We start from the raw sequence: 26,610 nt of genomic DNA on the forward strand, positions 1-26,610 counted from the left end.
GTGTTATCTGCCTGTTTGGTGGTTCAATAAAGTATTGCCACACTGTTTTACCCTCACCCTGTGTTGTCTGAGTAGTATTCTGCCAACGGGAAAGGAGAGCGAGTGTTTGTTGGGATGACAGCATTTTATCTTAATTAGACGTCTATTCTCAGCAGGCAGAATGGGCTGTTATCTATATTTTGAGTTTTGGATGTATGCATTTTTTTTCTTCAGTTGGGCAAGAGTCTGAAATGTTGACTCTTGTTTCATGCAGGGTCACTGAACAATGACGTTTGGTGATATGCTAAATACACATTGTCCAGGCCAGCTAGTTTGTTGACTTACAAAACAGAGGAAGAAAAACTATGCAAATAGATTACTATTCTTCCCTTTACCTGAGAATGCAGGTTTGAAGGACATTTGTTAATCATAAAAAAAGAGATATATCTCCAGATATACAGAGAGAGAGCCATCCAGACAGCCAAGAGACCCAGAGAACTAGAGACTCTCTACAGGACAGCATCAAAGACATCATGGCTCCATCACGAGGGACAAAGCTTTGTCTTTCTACAGGACGCCAGCTTAGGGGCCCAGTTGGAAGATTCCAGATCTGCTCCTCTGACCCTCCGGTCACCTGGCCTTGTACCTCAATGGACTGTCCTGTTATGATTGAGTCACCGTAGGAGGCAAAAACAGAAATGCTAGCTAAGTCCAGAAAACCAGAGAGGTTGGCAGCTATCGGATTGCAGACCCCTGATCCTATCCACAACAACTAGCAGTAGCCGTGGGGGGTTCCTACGATGCCCTAGACCCCTCGATCACAACCGGAGAATTAAATAGGCCTAAAGAAAGAAAGGGGAAATCTAAACTGCCCCAGAGCAGACCCCAAAGCAATAGGCAGCCCCCAACATATAATGACGGTGAAGCAAGATGAAAACACCAACACAGACAGAAAGATAGACTGAGCAAAGACGGGGCCCAAGCTAACTAGATAGGAAAGGACAGGAAGGCTGCTGTCTGCAATCCATGAAAAACCCTATGAAAATAAGAGCCAACAGACTGACAGTGAAAAAGGCCCTGAAGACGCTAGGCTTCAAAAAAGCTATGTCAGTACTCAGGAATATTCTGAAGACAGAGCAACCGGCTAAAGGAGATTCAGCTCACTCCAGCAGGGAATGGCAGAATCCAGAAAAGCAAGGAAAACAAAAACAAAACACAAATGCTAACAGGCAAAGCAGAAAACTTAACTTTAGAGGAGCAGGAATCAGACTGGTGTCCTAGAAGTCCACAGAGAAATCACCCGCAGGGCAGAAGGGCGTCGGCAGCCTTATATCCAGTCCGTGACTCCACTCAGCCAGTCATCCTCATTAGGCTCAGGTGCCTGATAATCAGGCTCATTACCTTCCTTTACAGAAATAGGGAGTTCACCAGACCTCAGTGACGAAGGGGAAAATGAACTCACAACACTGTCCTCTTCCTAGGCTTGTCATTACCTCCTCTCTGTGTGCGCGCCACAGGTGGGGTATTCGACTTTGCAGTAACAGCTGCTCTTATCCCTGCAAGTCAGTGGAAGTATGAGACTCGGTCACGTGCACCATCTTGGGGTGTTTTGCTGGGACTATTCTCTGTGTTATCGCCCTGTTTTGTGGATAAAGTACTGCCTCACTGTGTTACCCTCACCCTGTGTTGCTGAGTAGTATTATGCCCACGGGAAAGGAGAGTGGGCGTTCAGTGGGGTGATCCCCAATCCATGCGTTTTTGGCCAGCGAACCAGGGAGCCCGCTGACCCCACGTATCTCCACAATCTCCTCCTTTTCAACTTCACTCTCTTCCTCCTTTGGTCTCCTCCTCGTCACTTTCTATAATCCTCCTTCCCCTACTCCCACCTCACTCTCCTCCCCTTCTTCATCCCTCAATCTCCTCCTCATCCTTAATTCTCCTTGATCCCTTATCCCTCACTTTCCGTATCCCTCTCTCTCCTCTTCTTCCTCATCCATCTTTCTCTCCTCGTCCCTCGCTCTCTTCCTCTACCTCCTTCACTCTTCTCCTCCTCATCCCTCGTTCCCTTCTTCCCTCTTCCCTTTCTTCATCCCTCGCTCTCCTCTTCTTCCTCATCCATCTTTCTCTCCTCGTCCATCGCTCTCTTCCTCTACCTCCTTCACTCTTCTCCTCCTCATCCCTCGTTCCCTTCTTCCCTCACTTTCTTCATCCCTCGCTCTCCTCTTCTTCCTCATCCATCTCTCTCTCCTCGTCCCTCGCTCTCTTCCTCTACCTCCTTCACTCTTCTCCTCATCCCTCGTCCCCTTCTTCCTTCTTCCCTCACTTTCTTCATCCCTCGCTCTCCTCTTCTTCCTCATCCATCTTTCTCTCCTCGTCCCTCGCTCTCTTCCTCTACCTCCTTCACTCTTCTCCTCCTCATCCCTCGTTCCCTTCTTCCCTCTTCCCTCACTTTCTTCATCCCTCGCTCTCCTCTTCTTCCTCATCCATCTTTCTCTCCTCGTCCCTCGCTCTCTTCCTCTACCTCCTTCACTCTTCTCCTCCTCATCCCTCGTCCCCTTCTTCCTTCTTCCCTCACTTTCTTCATCCCTCGCTCTCCTCTTCTTCCTCATCCATATCTCTCTCCTCGTCCCTCGCTCTCTTCCTCTACCTCCTTCACTCTTCTCCTCCTCATCCCTCGTTCCCTTCTTCCTTCTTCCCTCACTTTCTTCATCCCTCGCTCTCCTCTTCTTCCTCATCCATCTTTCTCTCCTCGTCCCTCGCTCTCTTCCTCTACCTCCTTCACTCTTCTCCTCATCCCTCGTTCCCTTCTTCCCTCTTCCCTCACTTTCTTCATCCCTCGCTCTCCTCTTCTTCCTCATCCATCTTTCTCTCCTCGTCCCTCGCTCTCTTCCTCTACCTCCTTCACTCTTCTCCTCCTCATCCCTCGTTCCCTTCTTCCTTCTTCCCTCACTTTCTTCATCCCTCGCTCTCCTCTTCTTCCTCATCCATCTTTCTCTCCTCGTCCCTCGCTCTCTTCCTCTACCTCCTTCACTCTTCTCCTCATCCCTCGTTCCCTTCTTCCCTCTTCCCTCACTTTCTTCATCCCTCTCTCTCCTCTTCTTCCTCATCCATCTTTCTCTCCTCGTCCCTCGCTCTCTTCCTCTACCTCCTTCACTCTTCTCCTCCTCATCCCTCGTTCCCTTCTTCCCTCTTCCCTCACTTTCTTCATCCCTCGCTCTCCTCTTCTTCCTCATCCATCTTTCTCTCCTCGTCCATCGCTCTCTTCCTCTATCTCCTTCACTCTTCTCCTCCTCATCCCTCGTTCCCTTCTTCCCTCTTCCCTCACTTTTTTCATCCCTCGCTCTCCTCTTCTTCCTCATCCATCTTTCTCTCCTCGTCCCTCGCTCTCTTCCTCTACCTCCTTCACTCTTCTCCTCCTCATCCCTCGTCCCCTTCTTCCTTCTTCCCTCACTTTCTTCATCCCTCGCTCTCCTCTTCTTCCTCATCCATATCTCTCTCCTCGTCCCTCGCTCTCTTCCTCTACCTCCTTCACTCTTCTCCTCCTCATCCCTCGTTCCCTTCTTCCCTCTTCCCTCACTTTCTTCATCCCTCGCTCTCCTCTTCTTCCTCATCCATCTTTCTCTCCTCGTCCCTCGCTCTCTTCCTCTACCTCCTTCACTCTTCACCTCCTCATCCCTCGTTCCCTTCTTCCCTCTTCCCTCACTTTCTTCATCCCTCGCTCTCCTCTTCTTCCTCATCCATCTTTCTCTCCTCGTCCCTCGCTCTCTTCCTCTACCTCCTTCAATCTTCTCCTCCTCATCCCTCGTTCCCTTCTTCCTTCTTCCCTCACTTTCTTCATCCCTCGCTCTCCTCTTCTTCCTCATCCATCTTTCTCTCCTCGTCCCTCATTCCCTTCTTCCCTCTTCCCTCACTTTCTTCATCCCTCGCTCTCCTCTTCTTCCTCATCCATCTTTCTCTCCTCGTCCCTCGCTCTCTTCCTCTACCTCCTTCACTCTTCTCCTCCTCATCCCTCGTTCCCTTCTTCCCTCTTCCCTCACTTTCTTCATCCCTCGCTCTCCTCTTCTTCCTCATCCATCTTTCTCTCCTCGTCCATCGCTCTCTTCCTCTATCTCCTTCACTCTTCTCCTCCTCATCCCTCGTTCCCTTCTTCCCTCTTCCCTCACTTTTTTCATCCCTCGCTCTCCTCTTCTTCCTCATCCATCTTTCTCTCCTCGTCCCTCGCTCTCTTCCTCTACCTCCTTCACTCTTCTCCTCCTCATCCCTCGTCCCCTTCTTCCTTCTTCCCTCACTTTCTTCATCCCTCGCTCTCCTCTTCTTCCTCATCCATATCTCTCTCCTCGTCCCTCGCTCTCTTCCTCTACCTCCTTCACCCTTCTCCTCCTCATCCCTCGTTCCCTTCTTCCCTCTTCCCTCACTTTCTTCATCCCTCGCTCTCCTCTTCTTCCTCATCCATCTTTCTCTCCTCGTCCCTCGCTCTCTTCCTCTACCTCCTTCACTCTTCACCTCCTCATCCCTCGTTCCCTTCTTCCCTCTTCCCTCACTTTCTTCATCCCTCGCTCTCCTCTTCTTCCTCATCCATCTTTCTCTTCTCGTCTCTCGCTCTCTTCCTCTACCTCCTTCACTCTTCTCCTCCTCGGAGATAGTAGTTTCTCCATTAGTCGCAATGTGAATAGGTTGCCCCCCTATTGTCCAGGCCTGCGTGCAGTCTCTCTCCTTTGTACTGGGACTATACTTGCTGAGAAAATCCTAGTTGTCTGTGAGCAGGAGGCTAGACAGAGAGGTGTAAGCTCACCAGCTCCTGCTGGCCTGCCCGCTCAGCGCGGCTAACCCCAGGATCATCTCCCCCTAGCCGAGAACCACGCGCAGCCAATATGCAGTAAAAGATGGGAAGACAACACTGAAGGGCGCGAAGACCCTCAGCATTTCTGGCAGATGCAACTGGGGGCTGACAAGGGTGAAGGCGCGCAGGTTAGCGATCACTTACTCTTCCTCCTCCAGAGCTTCTGATACCTCTTCCATGTTTTCCGCCTCAGACTGCGTCCTCTTCCTGCTGTAAAATATAAATTAAGTAAAATGAGGGGTGAATGACAACCAGGAGTCCTGGTCAGACCAGACGTGAGGGCATCAGACCAGGGGGTGTCAGACGTGGGGGCATCAGACCAGGGGGTGTCAGACGTGGGAGCAGCAAATGTGGGGGGGACACGTGGGAGCGGCAGTTGTGGGGGGGCAGACGTGGGAGCGGCAGATGTGGGGGGGCAGACGTGGGAGCGGCAGATGTGGGGGGGAGACGTGGGAGCGGCAGATGTGGGGGGGCAGACGTGGGAGCGGCAAATGTGGGGGGGAGACGTGGGAGCGGCAGATGTGGGGGGGCAGACGTGGGAGCGGCAGATGTGGGGGGGCAGACGTGGGAGCAGCAGATGTGGGGGGCAGACGTGGGAGCGGCAAATGTGGGGGGGCAGACGTGGGAGCGGCAGATGTGGAGGGGCAGACGTTGGGGGCATCAGACCAGGGGGTGTCAGACGTGGGAGCAGATGTGGGGGGGCAGACGTGGGAGCGGCAGATGTGGGGGGCAGACGTGGGAGCGGCAGATGTGGGGGGGGCAGACGTGGGAGCGGCAGACGTGGAGGGGGCAGACGTGGGAGCGGCAGATGGGGGGGCAGACGTGGGAGCGGAAGATGTGGGGGGGCAGACGTGGGGGGGCAGATGTGGGGGGCAGACGTGGGAGCGGCAGATGTGGAGGGGCAGACGTGGGAGCGACAGATGTGGGGGGGCAGACGTGGGAGCAGATGTGGGGGGGCAGACGTGGGGGGGCAGATGTGGGGGGGCAGACGTGGGAGCGGCAGATGTGGGGGGGCAGACGTGGGAGCGGCAGATGTGGAGGGGCAGACGTGGGAGCGGCAGATGTGGGGGGGTAGACGTGGGAGCGACAGATGTGGGGGGGCAGACGTGGGAGCAGATGTGGAGGGGCAGACGTGGGAGCAGCAGATGTGGAGGGGCAGACGTGGGAGCGGCAGATGTGGGGGGGCAGACGTGGGAGCGGCAGATGTGGGGGGGCAGACGTGGGAGCGGCAGATGTGGGGGGGCAGACGTGGGAGCGGCAGATGTGGGGGGGGACACGTGGGAGCGGCAGATGTGGGGGGGCAGACGTGGGAGCGGCAGATGTGGGGGGGCAGACGTGGGAGTGGCAGATGTGGGGGGGCAAACGTGGGAGCGGCAGATGTGGGAGTGGCAGACGTGGGGGGGCAGACGTGGGAGCGGCAGATGTGGGGGGGCAGACGTGGGAGCGGCAGATGTGGGAGCGGCAGACGTGGGGGGGGCAGACGTGGGAGCGGCAGATGTGGGGGGGCAGATGTGGGAGCGGCAGATGTGGGGGGGCAGACGTGGGAGCAGCAGATGTGGGGGGGCAGACGTGGGAGCGGCAGATGTGGGGGGGCAAACATGGGAGCGGCAGATGTGGGGGGGCAGACGTGGGAGCGGCAGATGTGGGGGGGCAAACGTGGGAGCGGCAGATGTGGGGGGGCAGACGTGGGAGCGGCAGATGTGGGGGGCAAACGTGGGAGCGGCAGATGTGGGGGGGCAGACATGGGAGCGGCAGATGTGGGGGGCAGACGTGGGAGCGGCAGATGTGGGGGGGCAGACGTGGGAGCGGCAGATGTGGGGGGCAGACGTGGGAGCGGCAGATGTGGGGGGGCAGACGTGGGAGCGGCAGATGTGGGGAGTCATTACCTCTTTGCAGCCAGTGAGGTCCCCGGCACAGTCAGAGTCCTGTGGTTGTAGGGGGAGTCTGGTGGCTTCTCCGGCACCTCTGGTCCGGGAGCGTCTGTGATGCTGGCGGAGTCCACGTCCTGGATGCTGACCACGGGGCGACTGAAGGACATGGCATCTGGGGGACAGACACAGGCGCCCATTACGCCCTACACATGGGACGGTCACCACAGGCGTTAATGGATTCCGAGGTCAGGAGATGCCCCGAACATGTGACTGACCAGAGGGAAACCATCAGCAGGGTCTCCTCTCCGACTGCTGCAGCCTAATGGCGGGAGCATCGCACTGAGCACATCATAATGAAGCTGGAGGAACGGAGGGGATGGGGACGATGGGGGAGGAGGGCGATGCACACAGTAACACGTCTCCTCACATGTGACCACAGCATCAGAGAATCACAGACAAGTACTACAACTCCCAGCATCTGCTGCTGTCCACATGTGACGGACGCACATACAGCACTGGGGGTCTACCTACGGCATGGCGGGGGGAGTCGCCGTCCCCCTGGAAGCTGGGATTCAGCACCCCATCTCTGAGGCTGAGCGGGAGTGAGGGGGCTCGGTAGTGCGGGACATTCGGGAGCTCCTCTACAGCGTCTGACAAAGCGGATTGGGAGCGCTGCCCACCAGCAGCACCGCGGGCGGGCACCAGCCGAGACAGCTCTACGTCAGCGCTGCGGAGGGACATGATGGCGGCAGCTACAGGCAAAGCGTGGACCTGCAATAAGGAGGAGAAAGAGTGAGAGGAGCCGAGCGCATGACGTCCGAGGAGCAGCCGGGCGCATGACGCCAGAGGAGCCGAGGGCATGACGTCAGAGAAGCCGAGCCGAGCGCATGACATCAGAGGAGGAGCCGAGTGCATGACGTCAGAGGAGGAGCCGAGGGCGTGACATCAGAGGAGGAGCCGAGGGCATGACGTCAGAGGAGGAGCCGAGGGCGTGACATCAGAGGAGGAGCCGAGGGCGTGACATCAGAGGAGGAGCCGAGTGCATGACGTCAGAGGAGGAGCCGAGGGCGTGACATCAGAGGAGGAGCCGAGGGCATGACGTCAGAGAAGCCGAGCCGAGCGCATGACATCAGAGGAGGAGCCGAGGGCATGACGTCAGAGGAGGAGCCGAGGGCGTGACATCAGAGGAGGAGCCGAGTGCATGACGTCAGAGGAGGAGCCGAGGGCGTGACGTCAGAGGAGGAGCCGAGGGCGTGACGTCAGAGGAGGAGCCGAGGGTGTGACATCAGAGGAGGAGCCGAGGGTGTGACATCAGAGGAGGAGCTGAGCGCATGTCAGAGGAGGAGCCGAGGGCATGCCGTCAGAGGAGGAGCCGAGGGCATGACGTCAGAGGAGGAGCAGAGCCGAGTACATGACGTCAGAGGAGGAGCCGAGGGCATGATAACAGAAGAGCCGAGGGCATGACGTCACAGGAGGAGCCGAGCGCATGACGTCAGAGGAGGAGCCGAGGGCATGATAACAGAAGAGCCGAGGACATGACGCCAGAGGAGGAGCCGAGGACATGACGCCAGAGGAGGAGCTGAGCGCATGACGCCAGAGGAGGAGCCGAACGCATGACGTCAGAGGAGGAGCCGAGGACATGACGTCAGAGGAGCCGAGGACATGACGTCAGAGGAGCCGAGGACATGACCACAAAGGAGCCGAGGGCATGACGTCAGAGGAGCCGAGGGCGTGAGGTCAGAGGAGGAGCAGAGCCGAGTGCATGACGTCAGAGGAGGAGCCGAGGGCATGATAACAGAAGAGCCGAGGGCATGACGTCACAGGAGGAGCCGAGCGCATGACGTCAGAGGAGGAGCCGAGGGCATGATAACAGAAGAGCCGAGGACATGACGCCAGAGGAGCCGAGGACATGACGCCAGAGGAGGAGCTGAGCGCATGACGCCAGAGGAGGAGCCGAACGCATGACGTCAGAGGAGGAGCCGAGGACATGACGTCAGAGGAGCCGAGGACATGACGTCAGAGGAGCCGAGGACATGACCACAAAGGAGCCGAGGGCATGATGTCAGAGGAGGAGCCGAGGGTGTGACATCAGAGGAGGAGTCGAGCCGAGTGCATGACGTCAGAGGAGGAGCCGAGGGCATGATAACAGAAGAGCCGAGGGCATGACGTCACAGGAGGAGCCGAGCGCATGACGTCAGAGGAGGAGCCGAGGGCATGATAACAGAAGAGCCGAGGACATGACGCCAGAGGAGGAGCCGAGGACATGACGCCAGAGGAGGAGCTGAGCGCATGACGCCAGAGGAGGAGCCGAACGCATGACGTCAGAGGAGGAGCCGAGGACATGACGTCAGAGGAGCCGAGGACATGACGTCAGAGGAGCCGAGGACATGACGTCAGAGGAGCCGAGGACATGACCACAAAGGAGCCGAGGGCATGACGTCAGAGGAGGAGCCGAGGGCATGACATCAGAGGAGGAGCCGAGGGCATGACGTCAGAGGAGGAGCCGAGGGCATGACGTCAGAGGAGGAGCCGAGCGCATGACGTCAGAGGAGGAGCCGAGCGCATGACGTCAGAGGAGGAGCCGAGCGCATGACATCAGAGGAGGAGCCGAGGGCATGACGTCAGAGGAGGAGCCGAGGGCATGATGTCAGAGGAGGAGCCGAGGGCGTGACGTCAGAGGAGCAGCCGAGGGCGTGACGTCAGAGGAGGAGCCGAGGGCGTGACATCAGAGGAGGAGCCGAGGGCATGACGTCAGAGGAGGAGCTGAGGGCATGACGTCAGAGAAGCCGAGCCGAGCGCATGACATCAGAGGAGGAGCCGAGCGCATGACGTCAGAGGAGGAGCCGAGGGCATGACGTCAGAGGCGGAGCCGAGGGCATGATAACAGAAGAGCCGAGGACATGACGCCAGAGGAGGAGCCGAGGACATGACGTCAGAGGAGCAGAGGACATGACCACAAAGGAGCCGAGGGCATGAAGTCAGAGGAGGAGCCGAGGGCGTGACGTCAGAGGAGGAGCCGAGGGCATGACGTCAGAGGAGGAGCCGAGGGCATGACATCAGAGGAGGAGCCGAGGGCGTGACATCAGAGTAGGAGCCGAGCGCATGACGTCAGAGGGGCTGAGGGCATGACGTCAGAGGAGGAGCTGAGTGCATGATGTCAGAGGAGGAGCCGACGGCATGACGTCAGAGGGGCCAAGCGCATGACGTCAGAGGGGCCGAGGGCATGACGTCAGAGGAGCCGAGGGCATGACATCAGAGGAGCCGAGGGCATGACGTCAGAGGAGGAGCAGAGGGCATGACAACAGAGGAGGAGCCGAGGGCATGACGTCAGAAGAGCCGAGGGCATGACATCAGAGGAGCCGAGGGCATGACGTCAGAGGAGGAGCAGAGGGCATGACAACAGAGGAGGAGCAGAGGGCATGACGTCAGAAGAGCCGAGGGCATGACGTCAGAGGAGCCGAGGGCATGACGTCAGAGGAGCCAAGGGCATGACGTCAGAGGAGCCAAGGGCATGACGTCAGAGGAGGAGCCGAGGGCATGATGTCAGAGGAGGAGCCGAGGGCATGACGTCAGAGGAGGAGCCGAGGGCATGACGTCAGAGGAGGAGCCAAGGGCATGACGTCAGAGGAGGAGCCGAGGGCATGACGTCAGAGGAGGAGACGAGGGCATGACGTCAGAGGAGGAGCCGAGGGCATGACGTCAGAGGAGGAGCCGAGCGCATGATGTCAGAGGAGGAGCCGAGCGCATGATGTCAGAGGAGCCGAGGGCGTGACGTCAGAAGAGGAGCCGAGGGCGTGACGTCAGAAGAGGAGCCGAGGGCATGACATCAGAGGAAACGAGCGTGTGACATCAGAGGAGGAGCCGAGCGCGTGATGACAGAAGAGCCGAGACCATGACGTCAGAGGAGGAGCTTAGCGCATGATGTCAGAGGAGGAGCCGTGCGCGTGATGTCAGAAGAGCCGTGGGCATGACGTTAGAGGAGCCGAGCACGTGATGTCAGAAGAGCCGAACGCATGACGTCAGAGGAGGAGCCGAGCGCGTGATGTCAGAGGAGGAGCCGAGCGCGTGATGTCAGAAGAGCCAAGGGCATGACGACAGAGGAGGAGCTTAGCACATGATGTCAGAGGAGGAGCCGAGCGCGTGATGACAGAAGAGCCGAGACCATGACGTCAGAGGAGCCGAGCGCGTGATGTCAGAGGAGGAGCCGAGCGCGTGATGTCAGAGGAGGAGCCGAGCGCGTGATGTCAGAAGAGCCGAGCGCATGATGTCAGAGCCACAAGCGACTCCACACCCGATATCCACACAGCAGCGCTCAGAGTCAGAAGCTCCTGACACTCACCAGGATCTCTGGCCACCAAAACGTCCACAGCGTGTCCCAGACCCTGAAACGAGCACAAAGCATGAGGTAACCGCCGCCATGACAGAGACATCACCATCACCGTGATGACAGAGAGACATCATACCACCAAAGACAGAGAGACATCACCGCCACAGTGACAGAGAGACATCACAGCGGCCGCCACGACAGAGACATCACCGCCACTACTGACACATAACATGACTACCTGTATGTACTGGATGCTCAACACATCTTCAACCAGTGGGGGGCGCAGCGCGTTGGTCTGGAGATGTCCGGGGGCTCCAGTCACAAGACTGCTGAAACAACACATTAACCAAAGACCCCAACATCAGCTCCCTATACATCCCAGAGGGAACCTCCTGTCCTCACCCCCTGTACCTCCTAATGTCCTCACGCGCTGTACCTCCTGTCCTCAGCCTCTGAACCTCCTTCTCCTGTCCTCACCCCCTGTACCTCCTCCTCCTGTCCTCACCCCCTGTACCTCCTCCTCCTGTCCTCACCCCCTGTACCTCCTCCTCCTGTCCTTACCCCCTGTACCTCCTCCTCCTGTCCTCACCCCCTGTACCTCCTCCTCCTGTCCCTCCTCCTCCTGTCCTCACCCCCTGTACCTCCTCCTCCTGTCCTCACCACCTGTACTTCCCCCTCATGTCCTCACCCCCTGTACCTCCTCCTCCTGTCCTCACCACCTGTACCTCCTCCTCCTGTCCTCACCCCCTGTACCTCCTCCTCCTGTCCTCACCCCCTGTACCTCCTCCTCCTGTCCTTACCCCCTGTACCTCCTCCTCCTGTCCTCACCCCACCAGTACTTCCTCCTCCTGTCCTCACCCCCTGTACCTCCTCCTCCTGTCCTCACCACCTGTACTTCCCCCTCATGTCCTCACCCCCTGTACCTCCTCCTCCTGTCCTCACCACCTGTACCTCCTCCTCCTGTCCTCACCCCCTGTACCTCCTCCTCCTGTCCTCACCCCCTGTACCTCCTCCTCCTGTCCTTACCCCCTGTACCTCCTCCTCCTGTCCTCACCCCCTGTACCTCCTCCTCCTGTCCCTCTTCCTCCTGTCCTCACCCACTGAACCTCCTTCTCCTATCCTTACCCCCTGTACCTCCTCCTGTCCTCACCCGCTGTACCTCCTGTACTAACCCGCTGTACCTCCTGTCCTCACCCCCTGTACCTGCTCCTCCTGTCCTCACCCCGTTCTTCCTCCTCCTGTCCTCACCCCCTGTACCTCCTCCTCCTGTCCTCACCCCCTGTACCTCCTCCTCCTTTCCTCACCACCTGTACCTCCTCCTCCTGTCCTCACCCCCTGTACCTCCTCTTCCTGTCCTCACCCCCTGTACCTCCTCCTCCTGTCCTCACCCACTGAACCTCCTCCTCCTGTCCTCACCCACTGAACCTCCTCCTCCTGTCCTCACCTTTACCTCCTCCTCCTGTCCTTATCTCCTGAACCTCCTCCTCCTGTTCTCACCACCTGTACCTCCTCCTCCTGTCCTCACCCACTGAACCACCTTCTCCTATCCTTACCCCCTGTACCTCCTCCTCCTGTCCTCACCCGCTGTACCTCCTGTACTCACCCCCTGTACCTCCTCCTCCTGTCCTCACCCGCTGTACCTCCTGTCCTCACCCCCTGTACCTCCTCCTCCTGTCCTCACCCCCTGTACCTCCTCCTCCTGTCCTCACCCCCCTGTACCTCCTCCTGTCCTTACCCCCTGTACCTCCTCCTCCTGTCCTCACCACCTGTACCTCCTCCTCCTCCTCCTGTCCTCACCCCCTGTACCTCCTCCTCCTGTCCTCACAACCTGTACCTCCTCCTCCTGTCCTCACCCCCTGTACCTCCTCCTCCTGTCCCTCTTCCTCCTGTCCTCACCCACTGAACCTCCTTCTCCTATCCTTACCCCCTGTACCTCCTCCTGTCCTCACCCGCTGTACCTCCTGTACTAACCCGCTGTACCTCCTGTCCTCACCCCCTGTACCTGCTCCTCCTGTCCTCACCCCGTTCTTCCTCCTCCTGTCCTCACCCCCTGTACCTCCTCCTCCTGTCCTCACCCCCTGTACCTCCTCCTCCTTTCCTCACCACCTGTACCTCCTCCTCCTGTCCTCACCCCCTGTACCTCCTCTTCCTGTCCTCACCCCCTGTACCTCCTCCTCCTGTCCTCACCCACTGAACCTCCTCCTCCTGTCCTCACCCACTGAACCTCCTCCTCCTGTCCTCACCTTTACCTCCTCCTCCTGTCCTTATCTCCTGAACCTCCTCCTCCTGTTCTCACCACCTGTACCTCCTCCTCCTGTCCTCACCCACTGAACCACCTTCTGCTATCCTTACCCCCTGTACCTCCTCCTCCTGTCCTCACCCGCTGTACCTCCTGTACTCACCCCCTGTACCTCCTCCTCCTGTCCTCACCCGCTGTACCTCCTGTCCTCACCCCCTGTACCTCCTCCTCCTGTCCTCACCCCCTGTACCTCCTCCTCCTGTCCTCACCCCCCTGTACCTCCTCCTGTCCTTACCCCCTGTACCTCCTCCTCCTGTCCTCACCACCTGTACCTCCTCCTCCTCCTCCTGTCCTCACCCCCTGTACCTCCTCCTCCTGTCCTCACAACCTGTACCTCCTCCTCCTGTCCTCACAACCTGCACCTCCTCCTCCTCCTGTCCTCACCACCTGTACCTCCTCCTCCTGTCCTCACCACCTGTACCTGCTCCTCCTCCTGTCCTCACCCCCTGTACCACCACCTCCTTCTGTCCTCACCCCTTATACCTCCTTCCTGTCCTCACCCACTGCACCTCCTCCTCCTGTCCTCACCCACTGCACCTCCTCCTTCCTGTCCTCACCACCTGTACCTCCTCCTCCTCCTGTCCTCACCACCTGTACCTCCTCCTTCTGTCCTTACCCCCTGTACCACTTCCTCCTTCTGTCCTCACCCCTTGTACCTCCTTCCTGTCCTCACCCACTGCACCTCCTCCTCCTGTCCTCACCCCCTGTACCTTCTCTTTCCTGTCCTCACCCACTGCACCTCCTCCTCCTGTCCTCACCACATGTACCTCCTCCTCCTGTCCTCACCACCTGTACTTCCTCCTCCTCTTCCTGTCCTCACCACCTGTACCTCCTCCTCCTCTTCCTGTCCTCACCACCTGTACCTCCTCCTCCTGTCCTCACCCCCTGTACCTCCTGCTCCTCCTGTCCTCACCACCTGTACCTCCTCCTCCTGTCCTCACCCCTTGTATCTCCTCCTCCTCCTGTCCTTACCCCCTGTACCTCCTCCTCCTCCTGTCCACACCTCCTGTACCTCCTCCTCCTGTCCACACCTCCTGTACCTCCTCCTCCTGTCCTCACCACCTGTACCTCCTCCTCCTGTCCTCACCCCTTGTACCTCCTCCTCCTGTCCTCACCACCTGTACCTCCTCCTCCTGTCCTCACCCCTTATACCTCCTTCCTGTCCTCACCCACTGCACCTCCTCCTCCTGTCCTCACCCACTGCACCTCCTCCTTCCTGTCCTCACCACCTGTACCTCCTCCTTCTGTCCTTACCCCCTGTACCACTTCCTCCTTCTGTCCTCACCCCTTGTACCTCCTTCCTGTCCTCACCCACTGCACCTCCTCCTCCTGTCCTCACCCCCTGTACCTTCTCTTTCCTGTCCTCACCCACTGCACCTCCTCCTCCTGTCCTCACCACCTGTACCTCCTCCTCCTGTCCTCACCACCTGTACCTCCTCCTCCTCTTCCTGTCCTCACCACCTGTACCTCCTCCTCCTCTTCCTGTCCTCACCACCTGTACCTCCTCCTCCTCCTCCTCCTGTCCTCACCCCCTGTACCTCCTCCTCCTCCTGTCCTCACCACCTGTACCTCCTCCTCCTCCTGTCCTCACCCCCTGTACCTCCTCCTCCTTTCCTCACCCCTTGTATCTCCTCCTCCTCCTGTCCTTACCCCCTGTACCTCCTCCTCCTCCTGTCCTTACCCCCTGTACCTCCTCCTCCTGTACCTCCTCCTCCTGTCCTCACCCCCTGTACCACCTCCTCCTGTCCTCACCACCTGTACCTCCTCCTCCTGTCCTTACCCCCTGTACCTCCTCCTCCTGTCCACACCTCCTGTACCTCCTCCTCCTGTCCTCACCCCCTGTACCACCTCCTCCTGTCCTCACCCCCTGTACCTCCTCCTCCTTTCCTCACCCCTTGTATCTCCTCCTCCTCCTGTCCTTACCCCCTGTACCTCCTCCTCCTCCTGTCCTTACCCCCTGTACCTCCTCCTCCTGTCCACACCTCCTGTACCTCCTCCTCCTGTCCTCACCCCCTGTACCACCTCCTCCTGTCCTCACCACCTGTACCTCCTCCTCCTGTCCTTACCCCCTGTACCTCCTCCTCCTGTCCTTACCCTCTGTACCACCTCCTCCTGTCCTCACCCCCTGTACCTCCTCCTCCTGTCCTTACCCCCTGTACCTCCTTCCTGTCCTCACCACCTGTACCTCCTCCTCCTTTCCTCACCCCTTGTATCTCCTCCTCCTCCTGTCCTTACCCCCTGTACCTCCTCCTCCTGTCCACACCTCCTGTACCTCCTCCTCCTGTCCTCACCCCCTGTACCACCTCCTCCTGTCCTCACCACCTGTACCTCCTCCTCCTGTCCTCACCACCTGTACCTCCTCCTCCTGTCCTTACCCTCTGTACCACCTCCTCCTGTCCTCACCCCCTGTACCTCCTCCTCCTGTCCTTACCCCCTGTACCTCCTCCTCCTGTCCTCACCACCTGTACCTCCTCCTCCTGTCCTCACCCCCTGTACCTTCTCCTCCTGTCCTCACCCCCTGTACCTCCTCCTCCTGTCCTCACCCCCTGTACCTCCTCCGGGTGTCGCCGCTGTCCGGTGTTGCGGTCGGTAGGTCACGTGTGATCGGTTCTCAGCTAAAGACTGTAACTAAGGGAAGCGCATCTGTAACTAGGGGAGGAGCTTGGTTGCTAGGAGACGGGTGCTAGGGAACTGCAGATGGCGACGTTGCCGGCGGCGGAAACTCACTGCGACTCCTCAGAGTCCGAGTCCTGCAGCCTGTGAGACAGACACGGGGGGAAGAGAGACACGGGGGGAAGAGAGAGACACGGGGGGAAGAGAGAGACACGGGGGGAAGAGAGAGACACGGGGGGAAGAGAGACACGGGGAAGAGAGACACGGGGGGAAGAGAGACACGGGGGGAAGAGAGAGACACGGGGGGAAGAGAGAGACACGGGGGGAAGAGAGAGACACGGGGGAAGAGAGACACGGGGAAGAGAGACACGGGGGGAAGAGAGACACGGGGGGAAGAGAGACACGGGGGGAAGAGAGAGACACGGGGGGAAGAGAGAGACACGGGGGGAAGAGAGAGACACGGGGGAAAGAGAGAGACACGGGGGGAAGAGAGAGACACGGGGGGAAGAGAGACACGGGGGGAAGAGAGAGACACGGGGGGAGAGAGAGACACGGGGGGAAGAGAGAGACACGGGGAGAAGAGAGAGACACGGGGGGAAGAGAGAGACACGGGGGGAAGAGAGACACGGGGGGAAGAGAGAGACACGGGGGGAAGAGAGAGACACGGGGGGAAGAGAGAGACACGGGGGAAGAGAGACACGGGGGGAAGAGAGAGACACGGGGGGAGAGAGAGACACGGGGGGAAGAGAGAGACACGGGGGAAGAGAGACACGGGGGGAAGAGAGAGACACGGGGGGAGAGAGACACGGGGGGAAGAGAGAGACACGGGGGAAGAGAGACACGGGGGGAAGAGAGAGACACGGGGGGAGAGAGACACGGGGGGAAGAGAGAGACACGGGGAGAAGAGAGAGACACGGGGGGAAGAGAGAGACACGGGGGGGAAGAGAGAGACACGGGGGGGAAGAGAGAGACACGGGGGAAGAGAGACACGGGGGGAAGAGAGAGACACGGGGGGAAGAGAGAGACACGGGGGGAAGAGAGAGACACGGGGGAAGAGAGACACGGGGGGAAGAGAGACACGGGGGGAAGAGAGAGACACGGGGGGAGAGAGAGACACGGGGGGAAGAGAGAGACACGGGGGGAAGAGAGAGACACGGGGGGAAGAGAGACACGGGGGGAAGAGAGACACGGGGGGAAGAGAGAGACACGGGGGAAGAGAGAGACACGGGGGAAGAGAGAGACACGGGGGAAGAGAGACACGGGGGGAAGAGAGACACGGGGGGAAGAGAGAGACACGGGGGGAGAGAGAGACACGGGGGGAAGAGAGAGACACGGGGGGAAGAGAGAGACACGGGGGGAAGAGAGACACGGGGGGAAGAGAGAGACACGGGGGGAAGAGAGAGACACGGGGGGAAGAGAGAGACACGGGGGGAAGAGAGAGACACGGGGGGAAGAGAGACACGGGGGGAAGAGAGAGACACGGGGGAAGAGAGAGACACGGGGGAAGAGAGAGACACGGGGGGAAGAGAGAGACACGGGGGGAGAGAGAGACACGGGGGGAGAGAGACACACGGGGGGAAGAGAGAGACACGGGGGAAGAGAGAGACACGGGGGGGAAGAGAGAGACACGGGGGAAGAGAGACACGGGGGGAAGAGAGAGACACGGGGGGAAGAGAGAGACACGGGGGGAAGAGAGAGACACGGGGGAAGAGAGACACGGGGGGAAGAGAGAGACACGGGGGGAAGAGAGAGACACGGGGGGAAGAGAGAGACACGGGGGAAGAGAGACACGGGGGGAAGAGAGAGACACGGGGGGAAGAGAGAGACACGGGGGGAGAGAGAGACACGGGGGAAGAGAGAGACACGGGGGGAAGAGAGAGACACGGGGGGAAGAGAGACACGGGGGGAAGAGAGAGACACGGGGGGAAGAGAGAGACACGGGGGGAAGAGAGAGACACGGGGGGAAGAGAGAGACACGGGGGGAAGAGAGACACGGGGGGAAGAGAGAGACACGGGGGAAGAGAGAGACACGGGGGAAGAGAGAGACACGGGGGGAAGAGAGAGACACGGGGGGAGAGAGAGACACGGGGGGAGAGAGAGACACGGGGGGAAGAGAGAGACACGGGGGAAGAGAGACACGGGGGGAAGAGAGACACGGGGGGAAGAGAGAGACACGGGGGGAAGAGAGAGACACGGGGGGAAGAGAGAGACACGGGGGGAAGAGAGACACGGGGGGAAGAGAGAGACACGGGGGAAGAGAGAGACACGGGGGGAAGAGAGAGACACGGGGGGGAGAGAGAGACACGGGGGGAAGAGAGAGACACGGGGGAAGAGAGACACGGGGGGAAGAGAGACACGGGGGGAAGAGAGACACGGGGGGAAGAGAGAGACACGGGGGAAGAGAGAGACACGGGGGGAAGAGAGAGACACGGGGGGAGAGAGAGACACGGGGGGAAGAGAGAGACACGGGGGAAGAGAGACACGGGGGGAAGAGAGACACGGGGGGAAGAGAGAGACACGGGGGGAAGAGAGAGACACGGGGGGAAGAGAGAGACACGGGGGAAGAGAGACACGGGGGGAAGAGAGAGACACGGGGGGAGAGAGAGACACGGGGGGAAGAGAGAGACACGGGGGAAGAGAGACACGGGGGGAAGAGAGACACGGGGGGAAGAGAGAGACACGGGGGGAAGAGAGACACGGGGGGAAGAGAGACACGGGGGGAAGAGAGAGACACGGGGGGAAGAGAGAGACACGGGGAGAAGAGAGAGACGGGGGGGAGAGAGAGACACGGGGGGAAGAGAGAGACACGGGGGGAAGAGAGACACGGGGAGAAGAGAGAGACACGGGGGGAAGAGAGACACGGGGGGAGAGAGAGACACGGGGAGAAGAGAGAGACACGGGGGGAAGAGAGACACGGGGGGAGAGAGAGACACGGGGGGAAGAGAGAGACACGGGGGGAAGAGAGAGACACGGGGGGAAGAGAGAGACACGGGGGGAAGAGAGAGACACGGGGGGAAGAGAGAGACACGGGGGGGAGAGAGACACGGGGGGAAGAGAGACACGGGGGGAAGAGAGACACGGGGGGAAGAGAGAGACACGGGGGGAAGAGAGACACGGGTGGAAGAGAGAGACACGGGTGAAGAGAGACACGGGGGGAAGAGAGAGACACGGGGGGAGAGAGAGACACGGGGGGAAGAGAGAGACACGGGGGGAAGAGAGAGACACGGGGAGAAGAGAGAGACACGGGGGGAAGAGAGAGACACGGGGGGGAAGAGAGAGACACGGGGGGAGAGAGAGACACGGGGGGAAGAGAGAGACACGGGGGGAAGAGAGAGACACGGGGGGAAGAGAGACACGGGGGGAAGAGAGACACGGGGGAAGAGAGACACGGGGGGAAGAGAGAGACACGGGGGGAAGAGAGAGACACGGGGAGAAGAGAGAGACACGGGGGGAAGAGAGAGACACGGGGGGAAGAGAGAGACACGGGGGGAAGAGAGAGACACGGGGGAAGAGAGAGACACGGGGGGAAGAGAGAGACACGGGGGGAAGAGAGACACGGGGGGAAGAGAGAGACACGGGGGGGAAGAGAGAGACACGGGGGGAAGAGAGAGACACGGGGGGAAGAGAGAGACACGGGGGGAAGAGAGAGACACGGGGGGGAAGAGAGACACGGGGGGAAGAGAGACACGGGGGGAGAGAGACACGGGGGGGAAGAGAGAGACACGGGGGGAAGAGAGACACGGGGGGAAGAGAGAGACACGGGGGGAAGAGAGAGACACGGGGGAAGAGAGAGACACGGGGGGAAAGAGAGACACGGGGGGAAGAGAGAGACACGGGGGAAGAGAGAGACACGGGGAGAAGAGAGAGACACGGGGGGAAGAGAGAGACACGGGGGAAGAGAGAGACACGGGGGGAAGAGAGACACGGGGGGAGAGAGAGACACGGGGAGAAGAGAGAGACACGGGGGGAAGAGAGACACGGGGGGGAGAGAGAGACACGGGGGGAAGAGAGAGACACGGGGGGGAGAGAGAGACACGGGGGGAAGAGAGAGACACGGGGGGAAGAGAGAGACACGGGGAGAAGAGAGACACGGGGGGAAGAGAGAGACACGGGGGAAGAGAGAGACACGGGGGGAAGAGAGAGACACGGGGGGGAGAGAGAGACACGGGGGGAAGAGAGAGACACGGGGGAAGAGAGACACGGGGGGAAGAGAGACACGGGGGGAAGAGAGAGACACGGGGGGAAGAGAGAGACACGGGGGAAGAGAGACACGGGGGGAAGAGAGAGACACGGGGGGAGAGAGAGACACGGGGGGAAGAGAGAGACACGGGGGAAGAGAGACACGGGGGGAAGAGAGACACGGGGGGAAGAGAGAGACACGGGGGGAAGAGAGACACGGGGGGAAGAGAGAGACACGGGGGGAAGAGAGAGACACGGGGGGAAGAGAGAGACGGGGGGGAGAGAGAGACACGGGGGGAAGAGAGAGACACGGGGGGAAGAGAGACACGGGGAGAAGAGAGAGACACGGGGGGAAGAGAGACACGGGGGGAGAGAGAGACACGGGGAGAAGAGAGAGACACGGGGGGAAGAGAGACACGGGGGGAGAGAGAGACACGGGGGGAAGAGAGAGACACGGGGGGGAGAGAGAGACACGGGGGGAAGAGAGAGACACGGGGGGAAGAGAGAGACACGGGGGGAAGAGAGAGACACGGGGGGGAGAGAGACACGGGGGGAAGAGAGACACGGGGGGAAGAGAGAGACACGGGGGGAAGAGAGAGACACGGGGGGAGAGAGAGACACGGGGAGAAGAGAGAGACACGGGGGGAAGAGAGACACGGGGGGAAGAGAGAGACACGGGGAGAAGAGAGAGACACGGGGGGAAGAGAGAGACACGGGGGAAGAGAGAGACACGGGGGAAGAGAGAGACACGGGGGGAAGAGAGACACGGGGGGAAGAGAGACACGGGGGGAGAGAGAGACACGGGGAGAAGAGAGAGACACGGGGGGAAGAGAGACACGGGGGGGAGAGAGAGACACGGGGGGAAGAGAGAGACACGGGGGGGAGAGAGAGACACGGGGGGAAGAGAGAGACACGGGGGGAAGAGAGACACGGGGGGAGAGAGAGACACGGGGAGAAGAGAGAGACACGGGGGGAAGAGAGACACGGGGGGAAGAGAGAGACACGGGGGGAGAGAGAGACACGGGGAGAAGAGAGAGACACGGGGGGAAGAGAGAGACACGGGGGGAGAGAGAGACACGGGGGGAAGAGAGACACGGGGGAAGAGAGAGACACGGGGGGGGGAAGAGAGACACGGGGGAAGAGAGAGACACGGGGGGAGAGAGAGACACGGGGGGAAGAGAGAGACACGGGGGGAAGAGAGAGACACGGGGGGAAGAGAGAGACACGGGGGGAAGAGAGAGACACGGGGGGAAGAGAGAGACACGGGGGGGAAGAGAGAGACACGGGGGGAAGAGAGAGACACGGGGGGAAGAGAGAGACACGGGGGGAAGAGAGAGACACGGGGGGGAAGAGAGACACGGGGGGAAGAGAGACACGGGGGGAGAGAGACACGGGGGGGAAGAGAGAGACACGGGGGGAAGAGAGACACGGGGGGAAGAGAGAGACACGGGGGGAAGAGAGAGACACGGGGGAAGAGAGAGACACGGGGGGAAAGAGAGACACGGGGGGAAGAGAGAGACACGGGGGAAGAGAGAGACACGGGGGGAAGAGAGAGACACGGGGGGAAGAGAGAGACACGGGGAGAAGAGAGAGACACGGGGGGAAGAGAGAGACACGGGGGGAAGAGAGAGACACGGGGGGAGAGAGAGACACGGGGGGAAGAGAGAGACACGGGGGGAAGAGAGAGACACGGGGGGAAAGAGAGAGACACGGGGGGAAAGAGAGAGACACGGGGGGAAGAGAGACACGGGGGAAAGAGAGACACGGGGGGAAGAGAGACACGGGGGGAAGAGAGAGACACGGGGGGGAAGAGAGAGACACGGGGGAAGAGAGAGACACGGGGGGAAGAGAGAGACACGGGGGGGAAGAGAGAGACACGGGGGGAGAGAGAGACACGGGGGGAAGAGAGAGACACGGGGGGAAGAGAGAGACACGGGGGGAAGAGAGACACGGGGGAAGAGAGACACGGGGGGGAGAGAGAGACACGGGGGGAAGAGAGAGACACGGGGGGGAGAGAGAGACACGGGGGGAAGAGAGAGACACGGGGGGAAGAGAGACACGGGGGGAGAGAGAGACACGGGGAGAAGAGAGAGACACGGGGGGAAGAGAGACACGGGGGGAAGAGAGAGACACGGGGGGAGAGAGAGACACGGGGAGAAGAGAGAGACACGGGGGGAAGAGAGAGACACGGGGGGAGAGAGAGACACGGGGGGAAGAGAGACACGGGGGAAGAGAGAGACACGGGGGGGGGAAGAGAGACACGGGGGAAGAGAGAGACACGGGGGGAGAGAGAGACACGGGGGGAGAGAGAGACACGGGGGGAAGAGAGAGACACGGGGGGAAGAGAGAGACACGGGGGGAAGAGAGAGACACGGGGGGAAGAGAGACACGGGGGGAAGAGAGACACGGGGGGAAGAGAGAGACACGGGGGGGAAGAGAGAGACACGGGGGGAAGAGAGAGACACGGGGGGAAGAGAGAGACACGGGGGGGAAGAGAGACACGGGGGGAAGAGAGACACGGGGGGAGAGAGACACGGGGGGGAAGAGAGAGACACGGGGGGAAGAGAGACACGGGGGGAAGAGAGAGACACGGGGGGAAGAGAGAGACACGGGGGGAAGAGAGAGACACAGGGAAGAGAGAGACACGGGGGGAAGAGAGAGACACGGGGGGAAGAGAGAGACACGGGGGGAAGAGAGAGACACGGGGAGAAGAGAGAGACACGGGGGGAAGAGAGAGACACGGGGGAAGAGAGAGACACGGGGGGAGAGAGAGACACGGGGGGAAGAGAGAGACACGGGGGGAAGAGAGAGACACGGGGGAAAGAGAGACACGGGGGGAAGAGAGAGACACGGGGGAAGAGAGACACGGGGGGAAGAGAGACACGGGGGGAAGAGAGACACGGGGGGAAGAGAGAGACACGGGGGGGAAGAGAGACACGGGGGGAAGAGAGAGACACGGGGGGAAGAGAGAGACACGGGGGGAAGAGAGAGACACGGGGGAAGAGAGACACGGGGGGAAGAGAGAGACACGGGGAGAAGAGAGAGACACGGGGGGAAGAGAGAGACACGGGGGGAAGAGAGAGACACGGGGGGAGAGAGAGACACGGGGGGAAGAGAGAGACACGGGGGGAAGAGAGAGACACGGGGGGAAAGAGAGAGACACGGGGGGAAGAGAGAGACACGGGGGGAAGAGAGAGACACGGGGGGAAGAGAGAGACACGGGGGAAGAGAGACACGGGGGGAAGAGAGAGACACGGGGGGAGAGAGAGACACGGGGGGAAGAGAGAGACACGGGGGAAGAGAGAGACACGGGGAGAAGAGAGAGACACGGGGGGAAGAGAGAGACACGGGGGAAGAGAGAGACACGGGGGGAGAGAGAGACACGGGGGGAAGAGAGAGACACGGGGGGAAAGAGAGAGACACGGGGGAAGAGAGAGACACGGGGGGAAGAGAGACACGGGGGGAAGAGAGACACGGGGGGAAGAGAGACACGGGGGGAAGAGAGACACGGGGGGAAGAGAGAGACACGGGGGGAAGAGAGACACGGGTGGAAGAGAGAGACACGGGTGAAGAGAGACACGGGGGGAAGAGAGAGACACGGGGGGAGAGAGAGACACGGGGGGAAGAGAGAGACACGGGGAGAAGAGAGAGACACGGGGAGAAGAGAGAGACACGGGGGGAAGAGAGAGACACGGGGGGGAAGAGAGAGACACGGGGGGAGAGAGAGACACGGGGGGAAGAGAGAGACACGGGGGGAAGAGAGAGACACGGGGGGAAGAGAGACACGGGGGGAAGAGAGACACGGGGGAAGAGAGACACGGGGGGAAGAGAGAGACACGGGGGGAAGAGAGAGACACGGGGAGAAGAGAGAGACACGGGGGGAAGAGAGAGACACGGGGGGAAGAGAGAGACACGGGGGGAGAGAGAGACACGGGGGGAAGAGAGAGACACGGGGGGAAGAGAGAGACACGGGGGAAAGAGAGAGACACGGGGGGAAGAGAGAGACACGGGGGGGAAGAGAGACACGGGGGGAAGAGAGAGACACGGGGGAAGAGAGAGACACGGGGGGAAGAGAGACACGGGGGGAAGAGAGAGACACGGGGGGAAGAGAGAGACACGGGGGAAGAGAGAGACACGGGGGGAAGAGAGAGACACGGGGGAAGAGAGAGACACGGGGGAAGAGAGACACGGGGGGGAGAGAGACACGGGGGGAAGAGAGAGACACGGGGGGAAGAGAGAGACACGGGGGGAAGAGAGAGACACGGGGGGAAGAGAGAGACACGGGGGGAAGAGAGAGACACGGGGGGAAGAGAGAGAGACGGGGGGAAGAGAGAGACGGGGGGAAGAGAGAGACGGGGGGAAGAGAGAGACGGGGGAAGAGAGAGACGGGGGGAAGAGAGAGACGGGGGGAAGAGAGAGACACGGGGGAAGAGAGAGACACGGGGGAAGAGAGAGACACGGGGGAAGAGAGAGACACGGGGGAAGAGAGAGACACGGGGGAAGAGAGACGGGGAAGAGAGAGACACGGGGGGAAGAGAGAGACACGGGGGGAAGAGAGACACGGGGGGAAGAGAGACACGGGGGGAAGAGAGACACGGGGGGAAGAGAGAGACACGGGGGGAAGAGAGAGACACGGGGGGAAGAGAGAGACACGGGGGAAGAGAGAGACACGGGGGAAGAGAGAGACACGGGGGGAAGAGAGACACGGGGGGAAGAGAGACACGGGGGGAAGAGAGACGGGGGGAAGAGAGACGGGGGGAAGAGAGACGGGGGGAAGAGAGAGACACGGGGGGAAGAGAGAGACACGGGGGGAAGAGAGAGACACGGGGGGAAGAGAGAGACACGGGGGGAAGAGAGACACGGGGGGAAGAGAGACACGGGGGGAAGAGAGAGACACGGGGGGAAGAGAGACACGGGGGGAAGAGAGACACGGGGGGAGAGAGACACGGGGGGAAGAGAGAGACACGGGGGGAAGAGAGAGACACGGGGGGAAGAGAGAGACACGGGGGGAAGAGAGAGACACGGGGGGAAGAGAGAGACACGGGGGGAAGAGAGACACGGGGAGGGGGGGAAGACACGGGGGGGAAAGAGACAGGGGGGGAGAGAGACACGGGGGGAGAGAGACGGAGGGAAAGAGACGGGGGAAGAGAGACACGGGGGAAGAGAGACGGGGGGAAGAGAGACACGGGGGGAGAGAGAGACACGGGGGGAAGAGAGAGACACGGGGGGAAGAGAGACACGGGGAGGGGGGGAAGACACGGGGGGGGAAAGAGACAGGGGGGAAGAGAGACACGGGGGAAGAGAGACGGGGGGAAAGAGACAGGGGGGAAGAGAGACACGGGGGAAGAGAGACGGGGGGAAGAGAGACACGGGGGGAGAGAGAGACACGGGGGGAGAGAGAGACACGGGGGGAAGAGAGAGACACGGGGGGAAGAGAGAGACACGGGGGAAGAGAGAGACACGGGGGGAAGAGAGAGACACGGGGGGAAGAGAGAGACACGGGGGGGAAGAGAGAGACACGGGGGGAAGAGAGACGGGGAGGGGGGGAAGACACGGGGGGGAAAGAGACAGGGGGGGAGAGAGACGGGGGGAAGAGAGACACGGGGGGAAGAGAGACGGGGGGAAGAGAGACACGGGGGAAGAGAGAGACACGGGGGGAAGAGAGACGGGGAGGGGGGGAAGACACGGGGGGGGAAAGAGACAGGGGGGAAGAGAGACACGGGGGAAGAGAGACGGGGGGAAGAGAGACACGGGGGGAGAGAGACACGGGGGGGAAGAGAGACACGGGGGGGAAGAGAGACACGGGGGGGAAGAGAGACACGGGGGGAAGAGAGACACGGGGGGAGAGAGAGACACGGGGGGAGAGAGAGACACGGGGGGAAGAGAGAGACACGGGGGGAAGAGAGAGACACGGGGGAAGAGAGAGACACGGGGGGAAGAGAGAGACACGGGGGGAAGAGAGAGACACGGGGGGAAGAGAGAGACACGGGGGAAGAGAGAGACACGGGGGGAAGAGAGAGACACGGGGGGAAGAGAGAGACACGGGGGAAGAGAGACACGGGGGGAAGAGAGACACGGGGGAAGAGAGAGACACGGGGGGAAGAGAGAGACACGGGGGGAAGAGAGAGACACGGGGGGAGAGAGAGACACGGGGGGGAGAGAGACACGGGGAGGGGGGGAAGACACGGGGGGAAAGAGACAGGGGGGGAGAGAGACACGGGGGGAGAGACACGGGGGGAAGAGAGAGACACGGGGGGAAGAGAGAGACACGGGGGGAAGAGAGAGACACGGGGGGAAGAGAGAGACACGGGGGAAGAGACACGGGGGAAAGAGAGACACGGGGGGAAGAGAGACACGGGGGGAAGAGAGAGACACGGGGGGAGAGAGACACGGGGGGAGAGAGAGACACGGGGGAAGAGAGAGACACGGGGGGAAGAGAGAGACACGGGGGGAAGAGAGAGACACGGGGGGAAGAGAGAGACACGGGGGGAAGAGAGAGACA

The 26,610-nt window shown here is 60.6% G+C and overlaps 1 protein-coding gene across 1 annotated transcript in view; it reads right to left on the reverse strand.

The window, feature by feature from the left end:
• Positions 1–26,610, reverse strand: part of CNGB1 (cyclic nucleotide gated channel subunit beta 1) — a 124,448-nt gene that overhangs the window by 46,408 nt on the left and 51,430 nt on the right. The window contains exons 19-23 of the mRNA XM_073564322.1: positions 15,869–15,926; positions 11,256–11,343; positions 11,030–11,072; positions 6,706–6,862; positions 4,964–5,029 (exon numbers count right to left, since the gene is read on the reverse strand). Of these exons, the coding sequence (XP_073420423.1) occupies positions 4,964–5,029; positions 6,706–6,862; positions 11,030–11,072; positions 11,256–11,343; positions 15,869–15,926 (412 nt within the window). The remainder of the gene's footprint in view (positions 1–4,963; positions 5,030–6,705; positions 6,863–11,029; positions 11,073–11,255; positions 11,344–15,868; positions 15,927–26,610) is intronic.

Source organism: Dendrobates tinctorius, unplaced genomic scaffold, assembly GCF_039654945.1.
Source record: "Dendrobates tinctorius isolate UK_male_01 unplaced genomic scaffold, ASM3965494v1 ptg000450l, whole genome shotgun sequence".
In the NCBI taxonomy this organism is placed as follows: domain Eukaryota; kingdom Metazoa; phylum Chordata; class Amphibia; order Anura; family Dendrobatidae; genus Dendrobates; species Dendrobates tinctorius.